This window comes from Polypterus senegalus, chromosome 5 (assembly GCF_016835505.1).
Source record: "Polypterus senegalus isolate Bchr_013 chromosome 5, ASM1683550v1, whole genome shotgun sequence".
Classification (NCBI taxonomy): domain Eukaryota; kingdom Metazoa; phylum Chordata; class Cladistia; order Polypteriformes; family Polypteridae; genus Polypterus; species Polypterus senegalus.
Genome location: NC_053158.1, coordinates 133,151,120 through 133,176,565, shown reverse-complemented (window position 1 = coordinate 133,176,565; position 25,446 = coordinate 133,151,120). Strand labels below are relative to the sequence as shown.

The 25,446-nt window shown below is 36.7% G+C and overlaps 1 protein-coding gene across 5 annotated transcripts in view; it reads right to left on the bottom strand.

Moving 5' to 3' along the window:
- Positions 1-25,446, bottom strand: part of dspa (desmoplakin a) — a 114,249-nt gene that overhangs the window by 54,995 nt on the left and 33,808 nt on the right. For all 5 annotated transcript variants that reach the window (XM_039753380.1, XM_039753379.1, XM_039753378.1 and 2 more), the window contains 6 exons: positions 23,490-23,640; positions 16,687-16,812; positions 16,328-16,381; positions 12,267-12,428; positions 10,133-10,237; positions 7,869-7,964 (listed from right to left, as the gene is read on the bottom strand). In XM_039753380.1, the coding sequence (XP_039609314.1) occupies positions 7,869-7,964; positions 10,133-10,237; positions 12,267-12,428; positions 16,328-16,381; positions 16,687-16,812; positions 23,490-23,640 (694 nt within the window). The remainder of the gene's footprint in view (positions 1-7,868; positions 7,965-10,132; positions 10,238-12,266; positions 12,429-16,327; positions 16,382-16,686; positions 16,813-23,489; positions 23,641-25,446) is intronic.

Here is a 25,446-nt window from a genome sequence, read left to right as displayed (position 1 = left end):
CATATTGATTTTAACTTCAAAATTTCAGCATGCAAAGACATTACAAAGACAATAATACACCAACATAAAAATCACATTTCCTGTTTTCCTTTATGATATAACATACTTTACATTTAAAAGCATTTCAAAAACATTGAGAGGAAGAGAAAGAGGCTGAGACTGTTGGCATTTGTGGTGCTGTAAAATTAATAGACGTGTGCATTTTGGACATTCTGGTGTCTGTCTGTCTGTGTTCGGGGGCATGCTTTTCACATCAGCATGTCAGAGATCTAAAGAAAAAGTTCATATTGTGAGATTAAACTCATATATAAGAGAATGTAGAAACAGAGTCAAAAACAAATAAGGATCAAGAAACTCGGTCAAATCAAAAGACGTATATCGTGGTCAGGAAAGAGGAATCTATACTAATAAAAGGCAAAGCCCTCACTGACTGACTGACTGACTGACTCATCACTAATTCTCCAACTTCCCATGTAGGTAGAAAGCTGAAATTTGGCAGGCTTATTCCTTACAGCTTACTTACAAAAGTTAAGCAGGTTTCATTTTGAAATTCTACACGTAACGGTCATAACGGTCGATAACGGTCGACAACGTCCGCCATGTTGAACTTTCTTATTTATGGCCCCATCTTCACGAAATCTGGTAGGCGACTTCCTGTGCTAACGAAACCGATGTACGCCACTGTCGGCCGCCATATTGAACTTTCCAAAATCACCAATTTTCAAACTTCCCGTAGGTAGAAGGCTGACCCCATCTTCACGAAATTTGGTAGGTGGCTTCCTGCGCTAACCAAAACCGATGTACGTACTTATTTTGGTGGTATGACGCCACTGTCGGCCGCCATATTGAATTTTCCAAACATCACTAATTCTCCAACTTCCCGTGTAGGTAGAATGCTGAAATTTGGCAGGGCCATTCCTTTACAGCTTACTTACAAAAGTTAAGCAGGTTTCATTTCGAAATTCTACGCGTAATGGTCATAACGATCAACAACGTCCGCCATATTGAACTTTCTTATTCATGGCCCCATCTTCACGAAATTTGGTAGGCGCTTCCTGCACTAACCAAACCAATGTACATACTTATTTCGGTGGTATGACGCCTCTGTCGGCCGCCATATTGAACTTTCCAACGTCACTAATTCTCCAACTTCCCGTGTAGGTAGAAGGCTGAAATTTGGCAGGCTCATTCCTTACAGCTTACTTACAAAAGTTAAGCAGGTTTCATTTCGAAATTCTACGTGTAATGGTCATAACGGTCAACAAGTCCGCCATGTTGAACTTTCTTATTTATGGCCCCATCTTTTGGTAGGCAGCTTCCCTGCACTAACCGAAACCAATGTACGTACTTATTCCGGTGGTATGATGCCATTGTCGGCCGCCATATTGAACTTTTCAACAGTCTTTATTACTTATGGGCCCATCTTCAAGAAATTTGGTACACGGGTTCCCAACGCTAACTGAATCCTACCTACATATATATATCGCCCATAGCCTGCAGCTCGGTCACCAAGTTGTTGGATGCCTGCCTATATAAGGCCGTCCGCCGCTCCAGTCTCTACATTCCCTTCCTTGCTTCGCCATGGGATTCACGCCTCCCTACTGATAACTACAGCCTTTTTGTTTAATCCACAGCTTCTCCGCTGTTTTATTGTTTGTTTATTACAATTATAGTTATTGTATAGGTATTTTACACTTACTTTACATTGCTCAGGTACCCATTTCCTTTTCATTCCAACCCCATTACCATGTCTATCGAGATGATCAATATCGATCAAAGAACTATCACTTACCGAGTGGTTTCCATGCCCGGAGATACCACCTATCTTTTCCATTCTCTTTGTTACATATTGCACGGCCATATCAGGCTCACTCTTGATATCCGGAGGAACATTGTGTCTTATGTATTGAATGACTGGGACAGGTTCAAGGTGTGGACTGATGACGGTACAGGAGGTAATTATACTACACAGGAGCACTATAAGAATGAAATGCTTAAGCCCTTCGCCTATGGTTCTGCATGTGAGTTGATGGCTGCCGCTGAATTGTTCGGTTGTTGCTTTCAAGTGTACCGAAATGGCCAAATATTTTACACCTTTCGACAACCGCCAATGCCTCTTAAACATCTTACATTCACAGGTGACGATTTCAGTAGTGGACACTTTGATGTTTATGAATGTTTAAACTCTCAAAAGCTGGATGTGATTTTATCGCTGAAACCGGCTGTGTGCTTACAACGCTTGACAGATGCGGAATGGCACTTCAATACAACAAATCCTGCAAATACTGTCATAATTGAAACAAACCATGAAACTCAAACCGATTATGACAGCAGCAATCCAAGCTGTGAGATTTGAGACAATATTACTGTTCACATGGCCAACTGTAAGTTGCATGCTCAAGAGTAAGCTCAGCGCATAGCTTGGTCATATTACAACCGAGGGCGAACTGACAACATGGTATACAAAGAGATCCTTAACAAATAATTATTGGCATATTTTCCCTCAGTTTAAAAAGGTTACATTTTCTTCTTAATAAAAATTTTAATGCAGTACTTCGCCACTGTGAAGCGCGGGTATTTTGCTAGTCTATACTAATAAAAGGCAAAGCCCTCACTGACTCACTCACTCACTGACTGACTCACTGACTCATCACTAATTCTAACTTCCCGTGTAGATAGAAGGCTGAAATTTGGCAGACTCATTCATTACAAAAGTTGGGCAGGTTTCATTTCGAAATTCTACGCGTAATGGTCATAACTGGAACCTATTTTTTCGTCCATATACTATAATAGACTTCTGCTTGATGCCCGTTGGAGGCGGAGTTACGCCTCCCACGTAATTTAGTGCCTGCCCATATAAGGTCATCCGTCAGCGGCAATCCAATAGAAACACTGCTGCTAAATATTCACGGGTGAAGGACTGTGCTTATGCAGAGGAAGATGAGATGGTCAGGGTGGTGTTTGGCACAAACTCAGCGAAACTGCGAGAGAAACTTTTAAGTGCTGGGTCTTAGCTAACATTAAATACTATTAATATTATAATATAAATATTCAATAGCATGCCGCTCGATGTAGTGCGTCAACTCGATCTGAATTGCGTGATCACATTCGAAAAAATATATCTTTTCAAGTTCTATTTAGTCGACACAAATATCTTTGGTTGGAATGTAAGGCTTAATTTACTCTTTACATTTGTATGGTGAAGAAAAATGTATGCAATGATGCCTTCTTTTAACTTACATTCCTACCAAAGATATTTCTGTCGACTAAATAAAAATTCCTTCTATTTAAAATTTAACAGATACGATAGTTCATAATATCCACACAGACTTGCACGTAAGAGCAGGAGTCATCTGTTTTAACAAACAGCTTATTGCACTGATACGAAATGGCCTGCCCATTTAATTATTTAGGAATGGATAAATAAATTAAGATTTTGTACAAATACTGTTTTTCATTTTTCTTCCTTGATGGATTCTGGCATGCCCAGCAACAGTTGCTCGCACCCCAAAGAGTGTATATATATATATATATGTGTGTGTATGTATGTGTGTATGTATATGTATGTGTGTATATGTAGATATGTATATATATGTGGATGTATGTGTATATATGTATATATATATTATGTATATATGTGTGTGTGTATATATATATATGTGTATATGTATATATGTATATATATATATATATATGACAGCAACACTCATCACTCACAACAGTGACAAAACAATTACATTGACAATCATGTTACGTTATTTTCAAAATGTTTCCTTTTCTTTTTCATTACTTCTTTAACACACTACTTCTCCGCTGCGAAGCGCAGGTATTTTGCTAGTCTATACTAATAAAAGGCAAAGCCCTCACTGACTCATCACTAATTCTCCAACTTCCCATGTAGGTAGAAGGCTGAAATTTGGGAGGCTCATTCCTTACAGCTTACTTATTGCGCCCCCATACCCACGCCTCCCACGTAATTGAGTGCCTGCCCATATAAGGCCGTCCGTCAGCAGCAATCCAAAGACACGCTGCCGCACGAGGCTTTTGTTATGCCTAAGACGAATATGATTTTCGCGAGATACAAGTTTAGTGAGAAGACACAAGGTATAAACAAGACTTTTGATCACTTTGTAACGGAGTTAAAATTGCTGGTGAAGGACTATGCTTATGCAAACGAAGATGAGATGGTCAGGGATAGAATAGTGTTTGACACAAACTCAGTGAAAGTGCGAGAGAAACATTTAGCCGGGTCTGAGCTAACAGTCAATAAAGCCGTGGACATTGCATATTGCACGAGATAGCACAACCACAGCTGAGAACCTTCGATGCATGTACTCTGAGGGCTCACGTGAACTGACTGTGAACGCAGTACGCACACAAAAAGCAAGAGCTCCAAAGAGCTCTGAACAAAAAACATTACAGAATTGAGAAGGTAGCAAAGAATATGAAGTGTGTGATGCATACAAGCATATTCATAAGTGCAGGTACTGCAGAAACAAAGCACACGGTGGAAAAAGTCAATGTCCAGCTAAAGGAAGACAGTGTAAAAAATGTGGTAAATTGAACCACTTCGCTAAAATTTGCAGGACTGGGAAAGGTAAACCCGTGCATGTAGTGTGCGATGTCTCAGATAAAGAGGAATACGAGCTGTTTATTGATGCAGTAAGAAAGGAACAACCCTCTGAATCTGAACAAGCCTTTGTAGACATATCAATAGGAAAGCAAGGTGTAAAGCTTAAGTTTAAATTAAGTTCATAGACATGTTGTCGCTAAATATTCGCAGGCAAATCCACAACTTAATACCGGGAATGCCTGTTAAACATCTTAGATTCACGAGTACCGATTTGGGTATCTTTACAACGGTTGACAAACACGGAATATAACTTGAACACAACACATCCTCCAAATACGAACCTGATTGAAAGAAATAATGATAATCAAATCCTTGATGACAGCAACACTCATAACAGTCACAAAACAATTACATTGACAATCATGTTACGTTATTTTTAAAATGTTTCCTTTTCTTTTTCATAACTTCTTTAACACACTACTTCTCCGCTGCGAAGCACGGGTATTTTGCTAGTTAGTTTATAATTAGGAATCCAAAAGACTAGATTAGATTAATCCTCTTTGTGCTGTGTTCGGCTTCACCCCATGTTACATCCATCTCCATCAGCTCATTGATCACAGTTCGCCGGCAGGCTGTTTTAGGCCGTCCTTGTTTGCACTTCCCAGGTGGTGTCTATCTCAGACCAAACTTAGGTATACTGTTCTGGTTCATTTTAAGGATGCGGTCAAGCCAGCTTAAAACTAGAATTACTAGAGCCTATGAAAAACCCGTAGATCCGTCACACCTTAAAACGCTTCGTACCTCTCCATCAGCGTCCTTTGTCCTGTAAATGTGTGGATAAACAGCAAGCAGCCTGCTATCACATCCCCCCACCCCGCACAGTTGTCTCAGCTCAAGTCTGTTTACCTGCGTGTCTGTTGCTTAGACTTGTATAGAGTGAGAAGTCAAGCAAATGACAAATTTTATAAATACTATATCGTTATTTGGAGCACTTGCATTTCATATGTGTTCCGTGTCTACAACGACCTATGTAAACACATCGTTAAAACAGAAAAGTTTTTCATGTTTCAGTAGTAATTGACAAAATGTAGACATGAAGTGTATAATGTATGAAGCCTGAATTCCAAATATCAAAGAAACACTTTCACAAAAGGCACAAATAGAACAAATGTGCTTATATTCAAAAATATAACTTCAGAAAAACAACCCACATTCGTGTGCGACACTGACACGCATTTGCTACGAGCGCTTCGGTGGCGCAACAGTATCAGCTGTTGACTGATAATCTAAACTTCACGGGTTTGATCCCGGACGAGTCTGTTTTGAGAATTGAGCTGCAAGTATTCTTACTATTTTAGAAAAAAACATACATTTGATTCCATTCTGTAACAGCCGGTGTAATATATGATACTTGTAATGGTTAGCTTTGTTTTTTTATTCAGTTTAATTCTCTCAGCTGCATTCACGATCCCCCTGGGATCGTGAATGCGGCTAAGAGAATAAACTCTCACTCTGCTCACTGTTGTTTTCACATAGACAAGCTATAACAGAGGTAAACTCAAATCATGATGCTCAAAACAGCAGTGTCAAATGGGGGGGAGGGGGTGTTTGGGGTTTTTTTTACCATAAATTTATACCCAATGTCCCATATATTTGTCTCTTTTCTTTTTTCTCCGTGCTGCGTTGACATCGTGCACCAGAAGGCGTGAGCTTATTCAGTGCAGAAGGATGAACGCACATGTACTGTGCAAGGTATGCACAGGGGCCACTGTGAAAAGAAGAGTGTTCATGGCTCAACTTGCAGAGGAACTTCGTTGTCGCATCTTACTAGAAAAGGAGATGGAAAAAAAAGTAGGATGCAACATCGACAAGCTTAATGTTCAATGCTTAATGTTCAAATTATAAGGTATAGTGTCATAGAAGGCAGAAATATACTGGTTAATAAGGTAACCACGGAAAAGCAACCAAAGATATCTGCAGGTTATGCTTTATGTGCTGTTAATTCATATTAATGTTTTTATATAACAATGGTAATGAATGAAAGCCTTGTAAACTGTTAAATGTGCTGTGCCAATTGTAATAATTTTGAGAACTTAACACCTTAATACCTTTTGTGAGAGCCTCTTCTAATCATGAAAAACTACATATCATCACAAAAAAGAATATATAATTGAAGCACTAAAGAAAAACAAAGAGTCTCCCATCAGCATGAAGCAAACCAAGTATCTCCTTATGCATGGTGCTTTAATTTATAAATTCATAGCCAGTAATTTATGAATATTACTATCACTACTGCAAGGCTTCATCCTACTGTTGAATAAAGTGTGATTATATATATATATGTTATATATTGCCTTGTCGCTGGAAGTTGGAATGTATGAGAGCCATGCAGAAAAAAGACAGGCTCTTCTCTAACTGGTGTTATGTTCCACAAAGTAATGTATTTTTATTTATCCACACAACATTTCAATATTTTTGCTGTGTCCACTGAAATAATAATAGAAAAAACAATCTGTATTTTTAGATTAAATATTTTCCAAGTGTTTTCCAAAACATCTGATATTTCTTCTCAATTTCCAAAGGTTTTCCACAGCTGAAAACCCATTTTGTTAATTTCAAGGTTTTCCACGTTTTTAAGGACACATAGGAATCCTCATAAAGTTTTCACAATCCAATATTATACCAGGAAACTGATTGTTTACTGAATCAGAAGACATACAAAATATGATTATAGAATTAAATAACACCAAGTTACAGTCAAAAATGCCAAGGTAACTCCAGCCAGATTTTCAGCGTAGAACAGAAAGTGTTAAAGTAGGCGATTATCCATCCATCCATTATCCAACCCGCTATATCCTAATACAGGGTCACGGGGGTCTGCTGGAGCCAATCCCAGCCAACACAGGGCAAAGCAGGAACAAGCCCTGGGCAGGGTGCCAGTCCACCACAGGGATCAAGTTACTTGACCAACCTAAATTACAGTTCATCATTGAGTATGGTTGTAATTCAAGACAGAAATAATTTTTAATTTGAAATCATGACGGCAAACCAAAGTGTGTTGACTTCCTTTATTCACTTTGTATTACTTGAGCCTTGTTCAAGATAAAGGTATAACAATGCATTAAAGAAACTTGAGATTGAAGAGTATTCAAAATCAAATGTATAATAGAATTTTGTGATCAATCGTTAAATTTCTGGTTACATTTTTTTACATAAAGCTCAGTTACGTAACAGCTTTATATTGTTTATTCCCATACATGAATGAGTCATAATGAATAATTATTAGTGTGTATACCTGGAAGTAAGCTGCATTTTCCTTCAAGTGCACGTCAATGCATTTTATTATCTGAAGAATCCAGCTCCATTGAGTCTGCAAAGTTTCCATGTATGCCTGAGAAACACAACACAAATTGTTTTTGCATTAACTGTCTGTCCTTACAAAAAGCATATATAACAAATTAGTATAACATGTCATATGCTTTAATAAATACATAGTGATACACCAATTAAACAATCAGGTATTGTTATCAGTGGTTTTATTTGCTATTTAAAAGTGATTGACAATCAGCATACAGTACAACTAGCCAATATTCTGTTGAATTTTAATAGATAAATAATGAGTCTCCTGCATTCTCGGGGACCCAATGTTGGACTTTGCATGTACTTTTAAGAGAACAAAGCATTCAGGGAAATGTTTAAGTTTAGGTTTCAATTTCCATCCAACTAGAATAACACAGCTTAACTTCAGGGACATTTGGAAAAGCAGTCTGTTTTTCTTCTGTATCCTTCTAATTAAGTAAAAGCAGCTTTATCCAAGGGGGAGTAAGAGTAAATGAAAATAAATGATTTTGTGGCTTTTAATAAGAATTATTTAAGACCTTCCTGTTTTTATTTTGATGGGGTGCAGTATATATATACAGTATATATATATATAAACTTGTGAGGAATGCAGGCTCTATTGTAGGCATGCAGCCGGACAGTCTGACATCTTTTACCTGCATTTTTATCACTGTTTAAGTTAATATTGTTTTTATCAGTATGCTGCTGCTGGATTATGTGAATTTCCCCTTAGGATTAATAAAGTATCTATCTATCTATCTATCTATCTATCTATCTATCTATCTGTCTGTCTGTCTATATTAATAGATCCATATACTAAGTGCAATAAGGTTGAGATTTTTTCATGCCGTACCCTATTTCTTTGCAAATATGCAATATTTCTTTAGAAAAAGTTATATTATTTAAATTTCATGTATTGTCTGTTAGAAGCCACTAAAAAATTGTCATTCATTTTATTTTGCTTCATTCTGACAAGCTCCATTAATGAGCATGGGTAGAGTTTGTTTTCAGATAGCCCCATGCTTTAACAGTGCAAATTATTGCACATATAAAAAATGACCAACCTATGGTAGGTAAAAAAACTAAAAATGGCTGACATGAAGTGAAGTTTGAGGATGTTTTTATCTTTAACCAAAAAAGAAAATAATACCAAATGTATGTATAATTCAATATACAGTATTTCAGTATTTTAATGTTATATTGTTAATATTATATCATTTTATATATTGATGGCATGTCAGGAGCATACCTCCAAGTCCACCAACCACCACATATGATTAGCTTTAAATGGATTACCTATTCAGAAGTGCAAGTTGTATGGCTGCTGGCTTTCTGAGCCTCATCGATTTACATATCCAAAAGCTGATTATTAGTGCATTACTTTAAAAAGTCATGCAATAGCTTTCTGTGTATCATACTAAAAACATCGATAAGTTTGTATTTTTTAAACTGAGTTATTATCTTAACTGTAATTCTTAATTATTGAAAAGCCAGTACCAATATATATCTGAAAACACAAAAATGCTATTTATTTGTAAAAAAATAAATATTTGCATTGTATTCAGTATCATGTATCACTTTAATAAGTAAAAGCACTTCATATCTTTGAATTATAATCACACAAAGCTAGGGGAGACTTAATTTTCTTGTTGCCTGGGTACTGCAAAAATGCAAGTTTTTTGGCAATTTAGCAATGTAAACGAAACAAAAGTAAATGTTACAAATATTACACAAAGCAATCTATGGTGAAGCAAAAGGCTACTATGGTCCTTTCAGTTTGTTTCCTAAAAGAAACAAGCAAGATTATGACCACACCTTGAAAAGAAAAGGAAACACCTCAGTCTAAGTAATACATAAAGCAATTTATGAATCGCTGTTATATATGGAATTCAATTAAGTTCAGTAAAATGAACAATGCATCATGCACCACCCTAGTATGTTTTGTAAAGGTCTCTGTATTTCATTGAGGTTGCAAGGAAACACTGTGATACCCTACAATCATGAAATTGACTAAGCAGGTAACACAACAGACAAATGGAAAATGCATTTAAAATGTAATTGATAATTTATTTCTAAACAAAAGTTTCCGTGTTTAAATGTTTTTGGGTTTATAATGTCAGATGAAACAAAAACAAAATTCAAAGAAGTTTAAATGCAGTATAAAATGAGAACCTACAATTCTGAAATACAATTTAAATTGTCAAAGCCTAAATAAATTACCTCAATCTTGTCTTTTGCAGGGTGACCGTTTGTTAGCAGATTGTCCACTTTTTGCTTAAGTTTATTTAGTTGTTTCTCTTTATCTTCTAATTGGCTCATTAGTTTCTTCACAAAAAAATAAACAAAATCATTAATTTCATTAACGTTTTGCCAAGTCCTTTTGTGGAAAAACTAACAACTTCTACAGTAGTACCCAATAAAAAGTTAAAAGGAAAATAAACATCATAATCTTATATATAGTTCTCTCATTCTTGTAAGAAAAAGAAAAACAAGTTAGTAGTTAGTGTAATCAGCTAAAATGTGCTTTAACAAGGTTCAACAATCCCATAAAAAGTTTCTTTTATCTAATAAACACTGAATTAATTATTTACATTTTTGTGCCACCCATTACATTCTGGCAACATTGGCCACATTAGTTACAGACCTTTGTGCATGTAAAAATTATATTTATGGTTCACAATGGTTGGCCTTTGAAACAACATTTTATTCGAAACAGTTATACAACTATCATATATTTGGCCAAAACCTTTACTCAAAGTATCTTATAAGATCAGGCAAGATATATTACAATAATTATTTTCTGTCTACTTTGTTCTATATGAGATCATGTGGGGCCAGAGCCTATGACATTATTAGTCATATAGTTGAAAATCACCTGGGACAGACAAACATGATACGCTGTCAAAACAGACACCGACTCCTTATGGACCAGTTTAGAGCCATTAATCAATCAAATATGCACATTTTTGGGAAGTGTGAAATACCTGGAGCGCAAAGAGAAAACCCATGTTGACATCATCAGAACATGTAAATTGCACAAACAAAGAGGACAAGCCTAAATGCTTACCTAGAAACCTGAGAATGTTTGTGTAGGACTTGTATGCTTTAAATTTATTTGAATTCATATTTTCTGTGTAAAACTTGACAACAGGCATGTTAGATTAACTAGTTATTGCAAATTGGCTCTGTATGAATGTGAGCCTTGTCTGAGTTTAAGTATGCCTGCAAAGACCAGCCATAATCTAGGGTTGGTTTATCACTAGTCCACAATGCTGCTGAAAAAAACTCCAATATGTAAAGACTAGGTAATAGTAATGTAACCCTCATGAAAATGAATGAGTAGATTTAGATGTAATGAGTAAATAAATAGTTTCAAGTGTTAACTGATGAAGCAGTTACAATTATCAATAAAAAAAAACAATATTCATGAAAAGAAGACGGCTGATAATGAGGGAATTACATCCCAAAGAAGGTTAACTTGTAATCTGAGCACTCCTCTTACCCCTACAGAAATTCCACTAAATTAATACCATTTTCTTCCACCAAGTACTACAACCATGTACAGTAGTATCAAATTAACATTCATGATAAAACAGTCATTTTAAAATGGCTACCTCAACCCTATGTACCTACAGTATATAGCAATTGCTGAGACTGCATGAAAGAACCACATGCCACACTTCAAAATATACACTGCAGCACTAGACGTTATTCAGAGAACACCAGCCACATTCACTTCTATATTAAAGACCTATTGTATTCTAAAAGATAATGGGAACAAAAACTCATAGTCTTAAACAGAGAAGACTACATAGGGATCCAATTCTAGTCTTCAGATTTTTCAAAAATATTAACTGAGATGATCCAGCAGAATCTAAAGGTTGTTGTCAGCCGCTCATTAGCTTAACTCAAACCTGAATTGGGAATTTTGATAGACTTTTAAATATAACTCTTACTTCCTTAGTGTTCATTAGTCTTCAGATTCATACCTTTACTTTTTATTCATTACATAACCAATGATTTTAAAACAGAATTGAGTTTTCATCCATAGAAATCTCACAGGTATATCAGTCCAACTCAGGCAAAATAAAGCTACACACAAATTAATTTTTTTAATATAATTAGCAAAAGCACAATCAATTTACTTTCAGTGTTTGAAGGCATACAGTCAAACCAACTGTAAATTAACCTTAGCAATGCATTAAACAAGTCAATAGCCAGTAGCCACCACTGCTACATCAACTACTACAGAACAAATATGGAATGAAATCCCAAACCATTCTAAGTGAAGTTAACATTTTAAATTATACAATGGTCAATACTTCATAAAAAAACATTTTTACATAAAACTTACCGAGTATAATTCCTGCTTTTGGGCAATGTTTTTGTTCTTATCACTCCAATCATATACCAACTCTTCTTCTTCACGTTCATTTACCCACATGATTTCCCTGGAAATGTCATCTATTACCTCTGACAACTGCCTCAGTTGATCCAATCTTTCATTGGACATTTTCTAGAAAAGGAAAAATAATGATAAAAATAAGAAATCTAAATATATTATTTTGAGAATAATTTTAAATGCAAGTTTTACATTTCATAGTACATTTTCGTACTTCTTCATGACTATACAGCAAAGAAAGAGGATTCATAGGACTTTATTTTACAGATAAGACACAATCAAAGTCATTCATATAAGCAACCTAATAGTGAGCATCATCTGTTTACAAGTGTCCTGGTAAAGTATGAAACAGTGAGACAGATGCTTTATGATATGAAGATGAAGTCCTCTTAAGACAGCTGTTTAAACAATGCCAGTAGCTTGTCCATTAACATCACTGGTACAGATGAGGTTTTGTCAGACTTAGGAGTGTTATTACTCTTGTGTGACCTGACTTAACTTGCAATGCAATTAAATAGGAACATTATTTATTGTTGGTTTATAACCACTTTTAAATATGATGCTATTGTATGACGTTAACCTGCATCCAACCCTGAAAGTAGGTCCTCCAACTTACAGAGAGCACTCAGTGGTTGGTGGCTACAGCCACGGTAAAAAAAATCCTTACACAATTCCATTCCATTCGAACTAATGTAGTGCTGAGGTGTCACTCATTGCATGGCTGCACTTGTGTCATAATTTTGGGATGCTGAGGTTGTACGTTGTGTGGTGGGTGCAGTAACGTACTATATCAGTGCATGCTCCTAACCTCTACTAAATTCTTATGTTATGGAGAACACAAGCAAACAGCAAACTTGTATTGCACCTCTGTGCATTTGGCCTTTTCTCCCACATTCCCAAAAACATGTAGGTTATGTTAACTGACAATTCTTAATTGGCCCTATCTGGGTGTGTGTACAAATGGGCCTTGTAGTGGACTGGTACCTGATCCAAGTATGACTCCTGTGTTAGGCCCAGTGATACCTAGGGATAGGCTTCAGCCCCCAAAGACCCAGAACTGAATTAAGGAGTTTTAAAACATTATGTTTCCTATTTAAAATAGAAATTATTTTACATATTAAATAAAACAAAATAATTTGTAAATATAGGTTAATTTTAAGTGTCTGATTCAGCACAAATCAATAATATGTTTTTGGAATTATTATACTTTCTATTTAGCCTGCAATAGAAGCTGCAAAACCAAACTTCAGTTCTACAGTTTTTAAAATAGTGAGGTTTGCTCATTATGCCTACAGATAATGTAGATAAATCTATTTAATATTCATAGTTTAATGGGTGCATCAGTGTAGCTTCCCAAATCTAGTAAGCCTTATTTTTGACTCTGCTGTACTCACAAATTAGAGTATAAACTAAGAATTATGAATTAAGTTATTTCAGTGTACATTTCCACATTCATCAATGACAATCAAATTTCTAGATGAAGTGGGAAAGTGGTAATACACACAGGTTTATTATTTTACAATAATTTGTTTAATTTGTCAGTAGAAGAAACTGACATATCAGATCTAAGTAGGAGAAGCTACTTCAAAATCGAGATGAAACCAATTATACTATCTCCAAATTAACTTCATAGTACTTACATTTTAAATTATGCACATATCTCCATAACCTATATATCATAAGCTCTTTTTTCACGACTCCTCTTAAGTGTAAACTGAGGCACTTTTGTGATCGTGACTTGACTAGTGCAAAATTCAGAAATTTTACACACTGTGACTCCTAAGTGTACTTTAGTTTTCAGCAGCAATTCATCTACAATAATATGCAATTATTACATGCTAAAGGATCATATGTCATTTGTAAAATGCTCTACAAACACAAAAATCAGAAATGTTACTAAAAAGGCACACCAGATTATTGCAACACAGCTTTTTAAAAACTGTAATATGTTCTTTAAAGGCTTTTAAAGGCTAATCAACCCAGAAAAGCAATTATGTGGATGAGACTTTTTTATTGTCACTAATATCTCTTAAGAAAAAGTGGCAAAGAGAGAGTCAACAGCCCTGCTGTGTTGAATATATAGCATTAGTAGTTCATTCTTGCATTAACTATTCACACATTACCACAGGTAACAAAAATCACTTAATGGGTTTGTAAATCTGCAGACAACATTCATGTGATTTCTGCTATACGTGCAGTGCAGAGTAGGGTGAAGTAATGATATTACTCAGGTCCAAAGTAAACAAATTATCTAGAAACTCAATTTACAGATCTAATAACATACATAATAATGTCTATGAAAATATACATAATTAGTACACTCGCTTTAGAGAAAACTCACATTATCCAACTTTAAAATGAATGATAAACACAATGCATTACATATGCACAGATCTACCAATATGACTATAGCAAACATAAATAACATCATCAGCACGTTTATTCTCAGACAGATCACTTTGTTTTTGAAATGAAACAACTCATCATAAGTGTGTCAGCCTCCAGACTGATCAGATGCTCATGTCAACATCACTGTACAACAAACATACTTTGCATAACAGCATGAAGCACCTCCTGTTCATTCTCTGGTGTGCCATCTTCTGAAAAAGCAGGCTTACCACAAAAACAAATGAAGTATGCCTCAGAATGCATGATATTTCATCACATTAGGTGGACTCTGTTCAGCATCACTCATCTTCAAAGAACAAGAATATTTATCATGTTATTGCCATGTAAATGGAGAGGCTTGTGAGTGATATCATACATACAGTTGTATCTGAGTAATGTGACAAAGCAAGTTTTTGCTCTGATTCACCTGAATTTGAAACATGTACGATGTCTGACATGATGCCCCCTGGGAAGTCCCAATTCTAATGTTTCTGTCTGTGCTTTATATTCCATTTGTTTGAAAAATTATGCAGGTATTCAATGCAATATAAGATGAACTTCAACCGAACTTCCCAAGCTTCCCTGGCAAATTTTGTGACCCCAAATTGAACCCTTCATAAGGTCATCATGGAAAAGTATTACACTGCTGTTTAGTAAACCAGCTATAGTTGGTTACTTAAGTATGAGGCTTCACATCTAAGAGCACATCTTAACATGTTGACTGCCGGACCATTTATAACCAGAATGCTGCAGTATTGGTGTATGCATATATGATAAAGAACTCTGTCAAAACTGTATAGAAATGTATTAGAAAGGCATGGTTTTGTCATCAATAGTAACTGTCAAAATTATTCTGACCAGCAACACAACTAAAGTCCTAAAATAATGGCTCCTCACAAAGTGCAGGCTTAGATGAACATGTGCTGTAAATATGTGTTTCTTTCCACTGCCCACGCTTGTTGCACAAAACACATTTGGTAGTTGGCAATTGTTTGCGCTCAATGGGCAGAAAAATGTCCATGTAGAGCTGTCCTGACAGTTGTGATGAGTCGAACACTTTGTGATGAAGAAACACCATTGGATAAGCGATCCACATCAGTGCCAGTGCCTACAGGTTCCACATCATTCAATTGATTGTCACTACCTTGATTACTGTCATTATCATTAAAATATTAATATTGCAATAAAACTAGTTGTTTGAAAATATCGGCAGCTTTATACCTTTTGTGAGACAACATTATCTGTTTATGACACTATTTTCCACAAGCCATTCACTAGATGTCAGCACTCTATTAGATAACTCAGACATGGCAGCAATCTGAGAATTAACTGCAAATTATTATGTTAACCTTTAAATGATTTGAATGTACATGTAAAACCAGTGTTACTTATTCTGGACTCACCATAAAATTGGAGATTATGTGCTTGTTTAATAAGCAAAATTTAATATTTTAATTTATAGGTCTTATCTTATGACTTCAACTTATTCTTAAATCTGTAATCATTTTGAAAATTACAGTTGATAAGTGAAAATGTAAATTTTACTTTGGCTAACTATATTAACATTAAAATTTAATTAAATATCCAAATTATAATTAATTGAGAACAACTACTGTGCTTCTTACCATCAAATTTCTGTGTTCTTCCTCAAGCCTTGCAACCATAGACCTATTACCTTCCTATTAAAAGGAAACATAAAACAACATCAAATGTTTTATAGTACTGTTTTGATTAAGATAAGAACCTGGTAGTTTAATATATCCCTCAAATGGAGAAAAGCTAAAAATAAAAGCTTGCATGATCAATGTAAAGAAAATAGCTTAAGAAATAAAATACTAGCTAAATATTTTTTTAAATCATGTACTGTAAAATCTTTTTTGAATAAAATTCACTAGGAAGACTCTAAATGTTGACCATATCCATGCATTAGACATGAGACAAAAAATGGCACACACAAAAAAATGATAAAAATAATGACACATACCATATCTGCTTTGGCCTTTAGTATTGTTGGTGCTTTCTCCAGGTCCCTGGTAAAATTCTTTTGTCGGAAAATTTGCTCTTCAATGGTTGTTTTGTCTTCACCCCATGGTAAGTTATCTATCGCATGCTGTAAACAGAAAAGTAGTTATTTCCATTCTTTAATATTCACTAATGTTTTTTTACTAAAATCTTTACTTAGATGATTTTTACAAGAGCATATTTTTATTTTTTTATTTTATGTCATTGTATGACCAATGAATATTAGAAATATGCACCTGCTAAACAGAAGGTAGATGCCTGCAAACAACTGAAAAAAAGATGAAAAAGTGGATCTTCAGTGTCTAGACTGAGTCAAGGTGTGTATTGCCAGGAGACAAACACTACATAGAAATGTTTCTTAGAGAGAGTATTTACTGGTTCAAAGACTCAACAGACTGCTGCACTGGCCAGTAGTCTCATAAATTACAATTAAAATCTCAGATAATGTACTATTACAATCTCATACTTCTTAGATTTAAATTTAAGTTTACAAACACACTTTTAAACTAATATTCATAAACAGATATTTTAATGACTAAACATAATGGTTGCTACAAATTTTATGTGCTGTGTCTGTTTCTGCCCCCTTGCTCCCTTTGGAATATATGTCCTAGGTATGGAGTATTTTAAGGATATCTCTTTAAGGAGAGAAAAGGGGCCAAACCATGCCTGTGGGTCCTGGCATAAATGTGCTGGTGTATGTCGTAAGTGAATGGACCGTCTTCAAAAAAAAAAGGAGGCACGCATTTGGAAAAAGAGAGGAGAAGGAGCTGGGAGAGAGGATTAAAAGGGAGCGATCCAAAAGGCACGGACACTCCATGTGTAGATTGGTTTGGAGGCACGCAAAAAGTGCTAACTGACCAGTGGAGGACAAATGTGTGCACGGCACTGGCTATTAGTTGTGATGCTTGCGTCTTCGCCTTGAGGGATGCATTAATGCCATTATACCCGGGTGAGGTGGACTTTGGCATCCAGGAAAGGACTTATTTCCAAAAAGGTGAGAACGCTCCTATATATTGTAGAGTGGAATCATGTCAGTGTGACCTTTTACCAATGCGCTGTATTTAATGGCGAAATACCCTGCCAGTTAGATTCAAAGCCAAAGAGGATGATCAAAAGGGACTGGGGAATGTGTATGAGTGACTTATACCTTTTATATATGTATATACATGTATGTGTTGTGTATATCCATGTGCTGTCTGTAAGTAGTCATGTTTCTCCAGTCTCATTTACTTTATCTGCTTGAATGTTTTTCTGTACAGTTTATTACAAAGGGGTGATTCACAGATAGGGTCATACACATCAGTATTCGGTTATTTGTTCAGTTCAATGTCATGGATGATTTGCTAATGGGGAGTAAGTTGTGACACGTGAGTCACTGTCTTGCACCCCAAAACATAAGGCTGAGTCTCAGTACTTTAACAAAACCAGCTTTATTCAGCTTGAAACAGGAACAGCACCATTATTTATTGCAGCAGGATCTACCACTCTCTTTTACACAGACACAGCAGTCAGGCATGGTCATGGCCAGGTTAGTGGCCAAGTAATACTGTTCCCTGCATTTATAATGTTCCTTGCAATACCCATCGACGATAGGAGCTTACAGCACAACTGCGATCGGCTCTGATTTGCTTCTTTGTTGCTCCGCTGCAGTGCTGTGAGCCTGCGTTTGCCACAACAACGGACAAGCAATCTTCCACAGACGCAGCAATCGTGCATTTGGACGTACTTTGGCATGTCGTCCCATTGGGGAGGGTCCCAAAATAGTTCAGAAACCTCACACCCGCCCAGCTTTGTCAGTTTTATTACATCTCCATCAAATAGGATCAAATTAGGGCTAAGGTTTTCTCCATGTTCTGAACCTGTAAGTATTAGTTTCTTACTAAGAGTAGGAGGTTCTCATATGTGTTTGACTCCTGATATTGCATTTTGAGAAACTCCTACAACTTTTTCGAATTTAAAATGTAAGCTTAAGAAACACTTGCTTACTGTCCAAACTCTGACAAGTAGTGTTCATTTTACTAAAAGGACAAAATAAAATGTCTTAATTCATTAAAGTAGCTTTTTGCCATTTGTTTAATTTCACAGAACAGCTCCTCTTGTTTCTTTTTCTCAGTTTAATATTCCACTTTCTTTAATGTATAGGCTAATATTCCAATCTTCACTCTCTTTCTGTTAAAGTTAACCTTATAAGCTCTCTGTTTGCAGAAGGTTTGCAGCAAAAAATAAAAATAAAAAAGACACTACAACTAAATTACCATAAAACTCAGAAAAGTAGATGCTGAAAAATAGTTTTTGTTATAGGCCCATCACCGATGAAGTCATTTACAGTATATTGAAAATCAGCCAATTTAGATCAATGGACAATCGACTGAAGCCTTTATCAGAAAAAAATCATATGATCAGGAGAAAGCTAATTTTTAAGTATGTCAGCTCTTCTTCAGGCATTCATTTTTTATTCTGTATTATTATTTTTCAGATGTCTCTTTCTCTGCATAAAAGAAGCATCAGCAGTAATGTTACACTCTTGTTACAGCTGCAGAGAGTAGGGCTTATGTGCACAGAGGTATTATGTCATTGCAAGCTGGTATAACTATATCGTGCCATGTCTTCACCTACTTTTGGATGCATTTTTTAAATTTAGTTACATATCCAACTCTGAGTGACTGCGTGATGAGAGTACTTACTAATTGCATTCATTTAAGATGAAGATTAAAAACTTACCAGGAAACATGAAGACAAAACTGAAGTCACAAAAAGGGGTGCAGGGAACTGTTAGAAAGCCACTAGAGTTGAACTGGCCTGAAGGGGCTTGCAGTTGGTGAAAACATAACTCTTTATCACATCTTTAGAAATTTACTTTCTGGGTACCCTTCACATTGCCACATGTGTATTTCTTTCCCTTCTCTGTCTAGCCCAAAGTCAGGACCATCCTCTATCGGTTGTGAGGATACGCTGACATCATGTACACTGCTGGAAAACTTATAGCAGTTTACTCCTTAAAAGCTCAGTTAGCACTTTCTTTTCACCTTAAAATTGAGATAGATTATCCAGTGAATAAACAAATAAATAGATAAGAAAGACTAGTCACTTAGAATGTTGATAAACTCTTCAACCCATAGCTTTTGATCTATTAAAATATATTCAGAAAGAACTGTATAAATTGGCTATTCTACTTAAATATCTACAGAACTAGAAAAATGCCTGTATATTGAATATTACAAAGGCTTATGTAATAATGTAGGGCATGCAAGCTTGAAAAACTGGACAAAATGACATGTTTGAGCTGATAATAGGAGAATCCATTTGGAAAGATATACCACATGGTCACATTTTTATACACTCTGTTCTCTTTTAGAATCAATGCACATATTTGATAATAACATATATTTACAAACTTTGCTGGAATTGTGACTTGAAAGTGGAAAAGTATTTATTAGCAGAATTACACAGTAATTGATTCTTTAATATACTTTCAGTTACATTTTTATTGCTGTTGTGGCCTATTTTAGTATAAGAAGAGTAGTTCCATTCAAATGAGACTTATTTTAATTTGGTAGGCAGGCACTTATTAGTCTTTTATTGATTTGTTATACTTTTTTCATCCCTGAGGAGAAATTTTGTTTTCACATGACATATGGACATCAGAGCACAGGGTTAGCCATTGTAAAGTGCCCTGGAACAATTTTCAGGTTAAGGGACAGGTTAAGATCCTGTCTCCGGCAGTAACAGGATTTGAACTGGCAACCTTCCAGATACCAGATCCTTAACCTTATATATATAAATATATATATATATATATATATATATATATATATATATATATATATTACCTGGCCGGGCACCTCTACAATGGAAGGAATGGGGAGAGAGCTTTTTCAGGACATTATCTCCCTGAATTGATAGAAGGCAGCCCCTTGGCTTACAGCTGGGCCACGGTTTTGAAGCATGGCAGCTCAACCCTGCTGGGGTCCGTGGTCTCTGTCAGGGGACACCTGGGCCTTGACCAAGCCCTATTTAGCAGCACTTCCGCCACACCTGGAAGTGCTGCTGAAGAAGATCATTGTACACCTGGAGTCCTTCCACGTGTCCTATAAAGCAGCCCGCCACCACTACATGAAGAGCCAGTGTGAGAAGTAGGTGGACGAAAGGAGCGCAGGTGGAGAAGAGAGAAAGAGAAGAGAAGGACTGGGCTTTGGTGCTGTTTATTTGTGTTGTGCTGCTGTGGGAAGCAAGTAAAGCACTTCCCACCTGAATAAATGTGTTGTGGTCCCCGCCGGGCTGGAGCCCGCCGGACGCCCAGGAGGACGTGAGGAGGGCTTGTGCCTCCTCCAGACCGCGAGGGGCGCCCGTCCTGGTTCTATTGGGAGCCACGGGTCGAGGGCATGGAAGCCCTACCCTGTAGGGGCCCGTAGTTACCGCCAGGCGGCGCCCAATGCCGGTTCATCCTGTGTGGCCCTCGGCCGGGATGGAGCCCGCCGGACGCTTAGAGGACCGGAGGAGGGCGTATGCCTCCTCCAGACCGAGTGGGGCGTCCGTCCTGGTTAGACAGGGGCTCGGGTACAGGGCTTGGAAGCCCAGCCCTGTAGGGACCCGTGGCCACCGCCAGGCGGCGCCCAGTGCCTGTTTATTCCGGGAGCCCCGGGAGACACTTCCGCCACACAGGGTGTGGCCACCGTTAAGTGCCGGGAAGCAGCTGGAGCCCATCCGCTCCCCATAAAGGGCCGCCTCCTCCAGTCAGGAGTGGAAGTCGGGAGGCAGTGAAGACGAAGCTGGAAAGAGGACAGGAGGCGGCCAGGAAGAAAGGCACTATAGACTGTGGGCCCTGGACTTTGGGGGATTCAGTGCCAGCAGCACTGGGGTTGTGTGAGTGCACGTGACTTTTGTACATAATAATAATTGTAAATAAACAGTGTGTTGGGCAAAATATGTCGTCCGTCTGTCTGTGCCGGGGCCAGCGTTCACAGTGTATTGTGTGGCAAACTCATGTCTCTGCTTTGTGTCTGGGTTGGGGTGCCTGGGGCTTCATGATATAAATATATATATATATATATATATATATATATATATATATATATATATATATATATATATATATATATATATATATATATATATATATATATATACTATACAGTATAAAAACATTCTTACCATGGTAATGTTATGTAAAACTCTGTGTTATGAAAGATTACAGTTAAACATGTATGACGTCATAGCATATAACTAAATATAAATTGCAGGTTTTAATCTTTTCCCCTGCAATGCAATATGTAAATATAATGTTTTAACTTATTGTCTTGTCTTGTCATCTGAGTAAAGACTCAGTCAGTCTTTATTCTGTCTTACAGTTGGTAAAGAATGAGGACAAACAGTTTCAAATTGTACCCTGGACTTTATAGATACAACTAGAGAAATATCATTACTTGAACACAGAATGTAATTGAAGCTTAACATAAGAAAACCTAAGATTTACAGAAAACATTGCGTATTTGAGTGCATGATTACATTTTTCCTGAAATTGATCTAAATGATCTTTGAATTTTTAATAAGGTTTCAAACGAACTTTGTACTGCAGATTTTTTTTTAATTACACATTGGAGTCAAAGCTATATCCTACAATATGAACTCAACAGCTTCTTAACCATGGCAACTAGTGTTGATTGGCAAAATTTGTCAAAGCGTTTTTCACGGCGAATATGTTGTGTTCACCAAAGGCATTGTTTGACGAATATTTTCCAGGAAATTAGCTGTGCTTAGCCAAAAACTTTTTTCACACATCTTTGCAAGGTCATCACAGAAGTGTAGCAGTCTGCGCAGAACTTTCACACAGGCATACTGTAAGATTGCTGCCTGTTTGACTGTGTGCACATGTGATGTCATGACCCGATCCAGGTAATTTGTACCTCGGTTATGTTTAAAATAGAAAACAAAAAACTTGCAGTATTTCCATTTGAGGGGCATATTAGTTGACTATAATGAGAATATTATTAGTACTGCCGCAAAATATTTAAAACTGATCACTGTGGTCTATCTCAGTCTCTCACATAGCACCACATGGCCGTTTATGCACACATAATTAGCCATGTGCAGCTAGCCTTAAAAGAGCCCCCACCCAACCCTCACATCAGAATGAGACCCAGAGAAATAATAATAATAAAATATTTATTACTATTCATAAGGTGATTCTTTTTCTTGATGGAAGAAAAAGTGCATAGTATCTGCACAGATAAAACGGAAACAAAAAGACTTTTCAGCTGGCCCTAGAGATGTTGCTTCAAATAATAGCAGGAGCTAGTTCCACACTGCCACTTTGTGGTAAGGTCAATGTGTGACTCAAAATTGGAACTCTGTGAGCATAATGACATTTATATATGTGTGTTTTTTGCTTATTACTTTTTTGTGGTCATTTGTTTTATTTTGTTTATGGTTATCTTTTGTCTGCATCTTTTGTTGTTTGAGGCACGGTGATACAGTGGTTGGCACTGCTGCCTTACAGCTCAGATCACGTTTTTGACCATAATAATAGGTCCAGCATAGTTGACATATGCTTCCCTGTGTCTCTAGGATAGTTAAAAGACCACTGCACCATTATAATCCACTCAAAACTAGTTCAGTTCCTCTTCTCCATTGAGTTTGGTGATGTTCTTAAAGTTTCTGTGATTTCACTAAACTCACGATGAAGCAAACTCGACAGGGTTCACTCATCACTAAAAGGCAACCTGGAAACAATGCAGCTATAACACCCTATATATTAATATTTACCTTTTGTTTTTGTATCCAGTTGATTGCATCCTCATAGCTTTGGTACATTTCATCCATTCCTTTATTCATATTCCCACTGCTGCTTTTCCTGTATTTCTGAGTACCCATGGTAGAGTACAGGGCTCGCAGTTGATCTTTGTACTGGCTGTTCCTAAAAAACATTTCAAATTTTGGCTTGTGTAAGTATTATTAAAAACAGATTATTATTATTAATTATTTGGTAATTTTATTTAGATATCTGCAGAAAAGTGAAATACCAAAAGCAACTTAATTTATATTCTTATGTCTTATGAACAACCTTTTACAAACAGTTATAAATAAAACAATACTGAAAACAAAATCACACACACACACACACATACATATATATATATATATATATAATGTGTGTGTTGGTGTGTGATTTTGTTTTCAGTATTGTTTTATTTATAACTGTTTGTAAAAGGTGGTTCTTGAAGTCCATGACATAAGAATATAAATTGTACAGGTAAAATTCTGTTACAACGAATATCTTTACAACAAAATTTTCATTACAACGAAGTATTTTTATGGTCCCGATAGTTTCCCCATATGATACGAGTCTATAGAAATCTCATTACTATAAAGTACATTCAGCAGATACTTTAATTACAATGAAGTGCCCCAAAAGACCTGAATGAATCATCTACAGAGCAGTTAGTTCTGTGGCGCAGCTCAGTTGCACAACGATCCCTAAACAGAAATACTGTAATTTTTTTTCTTTCTTTGAACTTTCCTTGTACGTTTTTTTTTGCCTTTTTTGCCTGCGGTTTTCAGTGATACCTTTTGCTTATTGCTCATCAACATTTGAAAAACATCCATTGGAATTTAACTCATTGTCACCCTCCTATAGAAACAGCAGACACGAAAAAATGATAACAGTTCATATTAGAAAAAAAAACTACATTTTTGCAGCTCTCAAATGCAGCAAAAGAAAAAAGACGTTGTCAGTGAATCCAGAATTTTGTCATCAACGCTGTCACCTTTCTTGAGAGACCAAGCAAAAAAAGAAAAAAAACCTTGGGTTGCAAACGTATGTGAAATGCTGCATTTGAAGACGTCGAAAAATTAGTTTTTATGTGGTTCAGTGATGCTTGTTCAAGAAACATTACATATTAATGCAGCACTCATTCAAGAAAATGTGAGGTTTGTAAACTCTCTTGGGACCTAGACAGCACATCGAAGAGCATCCTGAAGTCCAATCTCCGCGTCTATGGAAGACTATCTGTTGCCAGGGCAACAGCAGGCTCAAAGCTATGCTGAGTCTCTCAGCTATGATGTGTCTCTCTGCCAAAGCAAACAGAAAAGATATCGATGGGTGATACAAGGAACATTATAAATGCACGTAACAGGATTACTTTATCACTGATCTGGCCACGACCCTGCCTGACTGCTGTGTCTGTGTATAGCAGAATGGCAGATCACGCTACAATAAATAACTGCCGTTCTTGTTTCAAGCTGAATAATGCTGGTTTTACTAAAGTACTGAGACTAAGCCTGGTGTTTTGGGGTGCAAGACAGGGACTTATAGTACGACCCTGATATTTTATGATTTGCTTTTGTGGCGCTTCACTGCACCGCTGTGAGCCTGCTATTGCCCTGCCCCAACAACGGACAAACAATCTTCCACAGACGCTAAATCGTGCTTCGGGACTTCAGCGTGTCGTTCCTGTTGGGTGGGGAGTGGGGGATCCCAAAAGTGTTCAGAAACCTCACAATATGAAAAGAGAAGATGATTCGGCTTCTGATTGATAACTGTGCTGCACACAACATGCTTCCACATTTAGATAATGTTTGTGTTGAATTCCTCCCACCCAATTGCACAGCAGTGCTTCAGCCATTGGATCTGGGCATCATTCGCACCCTGAAAGTGTATTATCGTAAGGAAATGCTGAGAAAAATTGTTATCAGCATAACTTGTAGGCAGGAGGAGATTAAC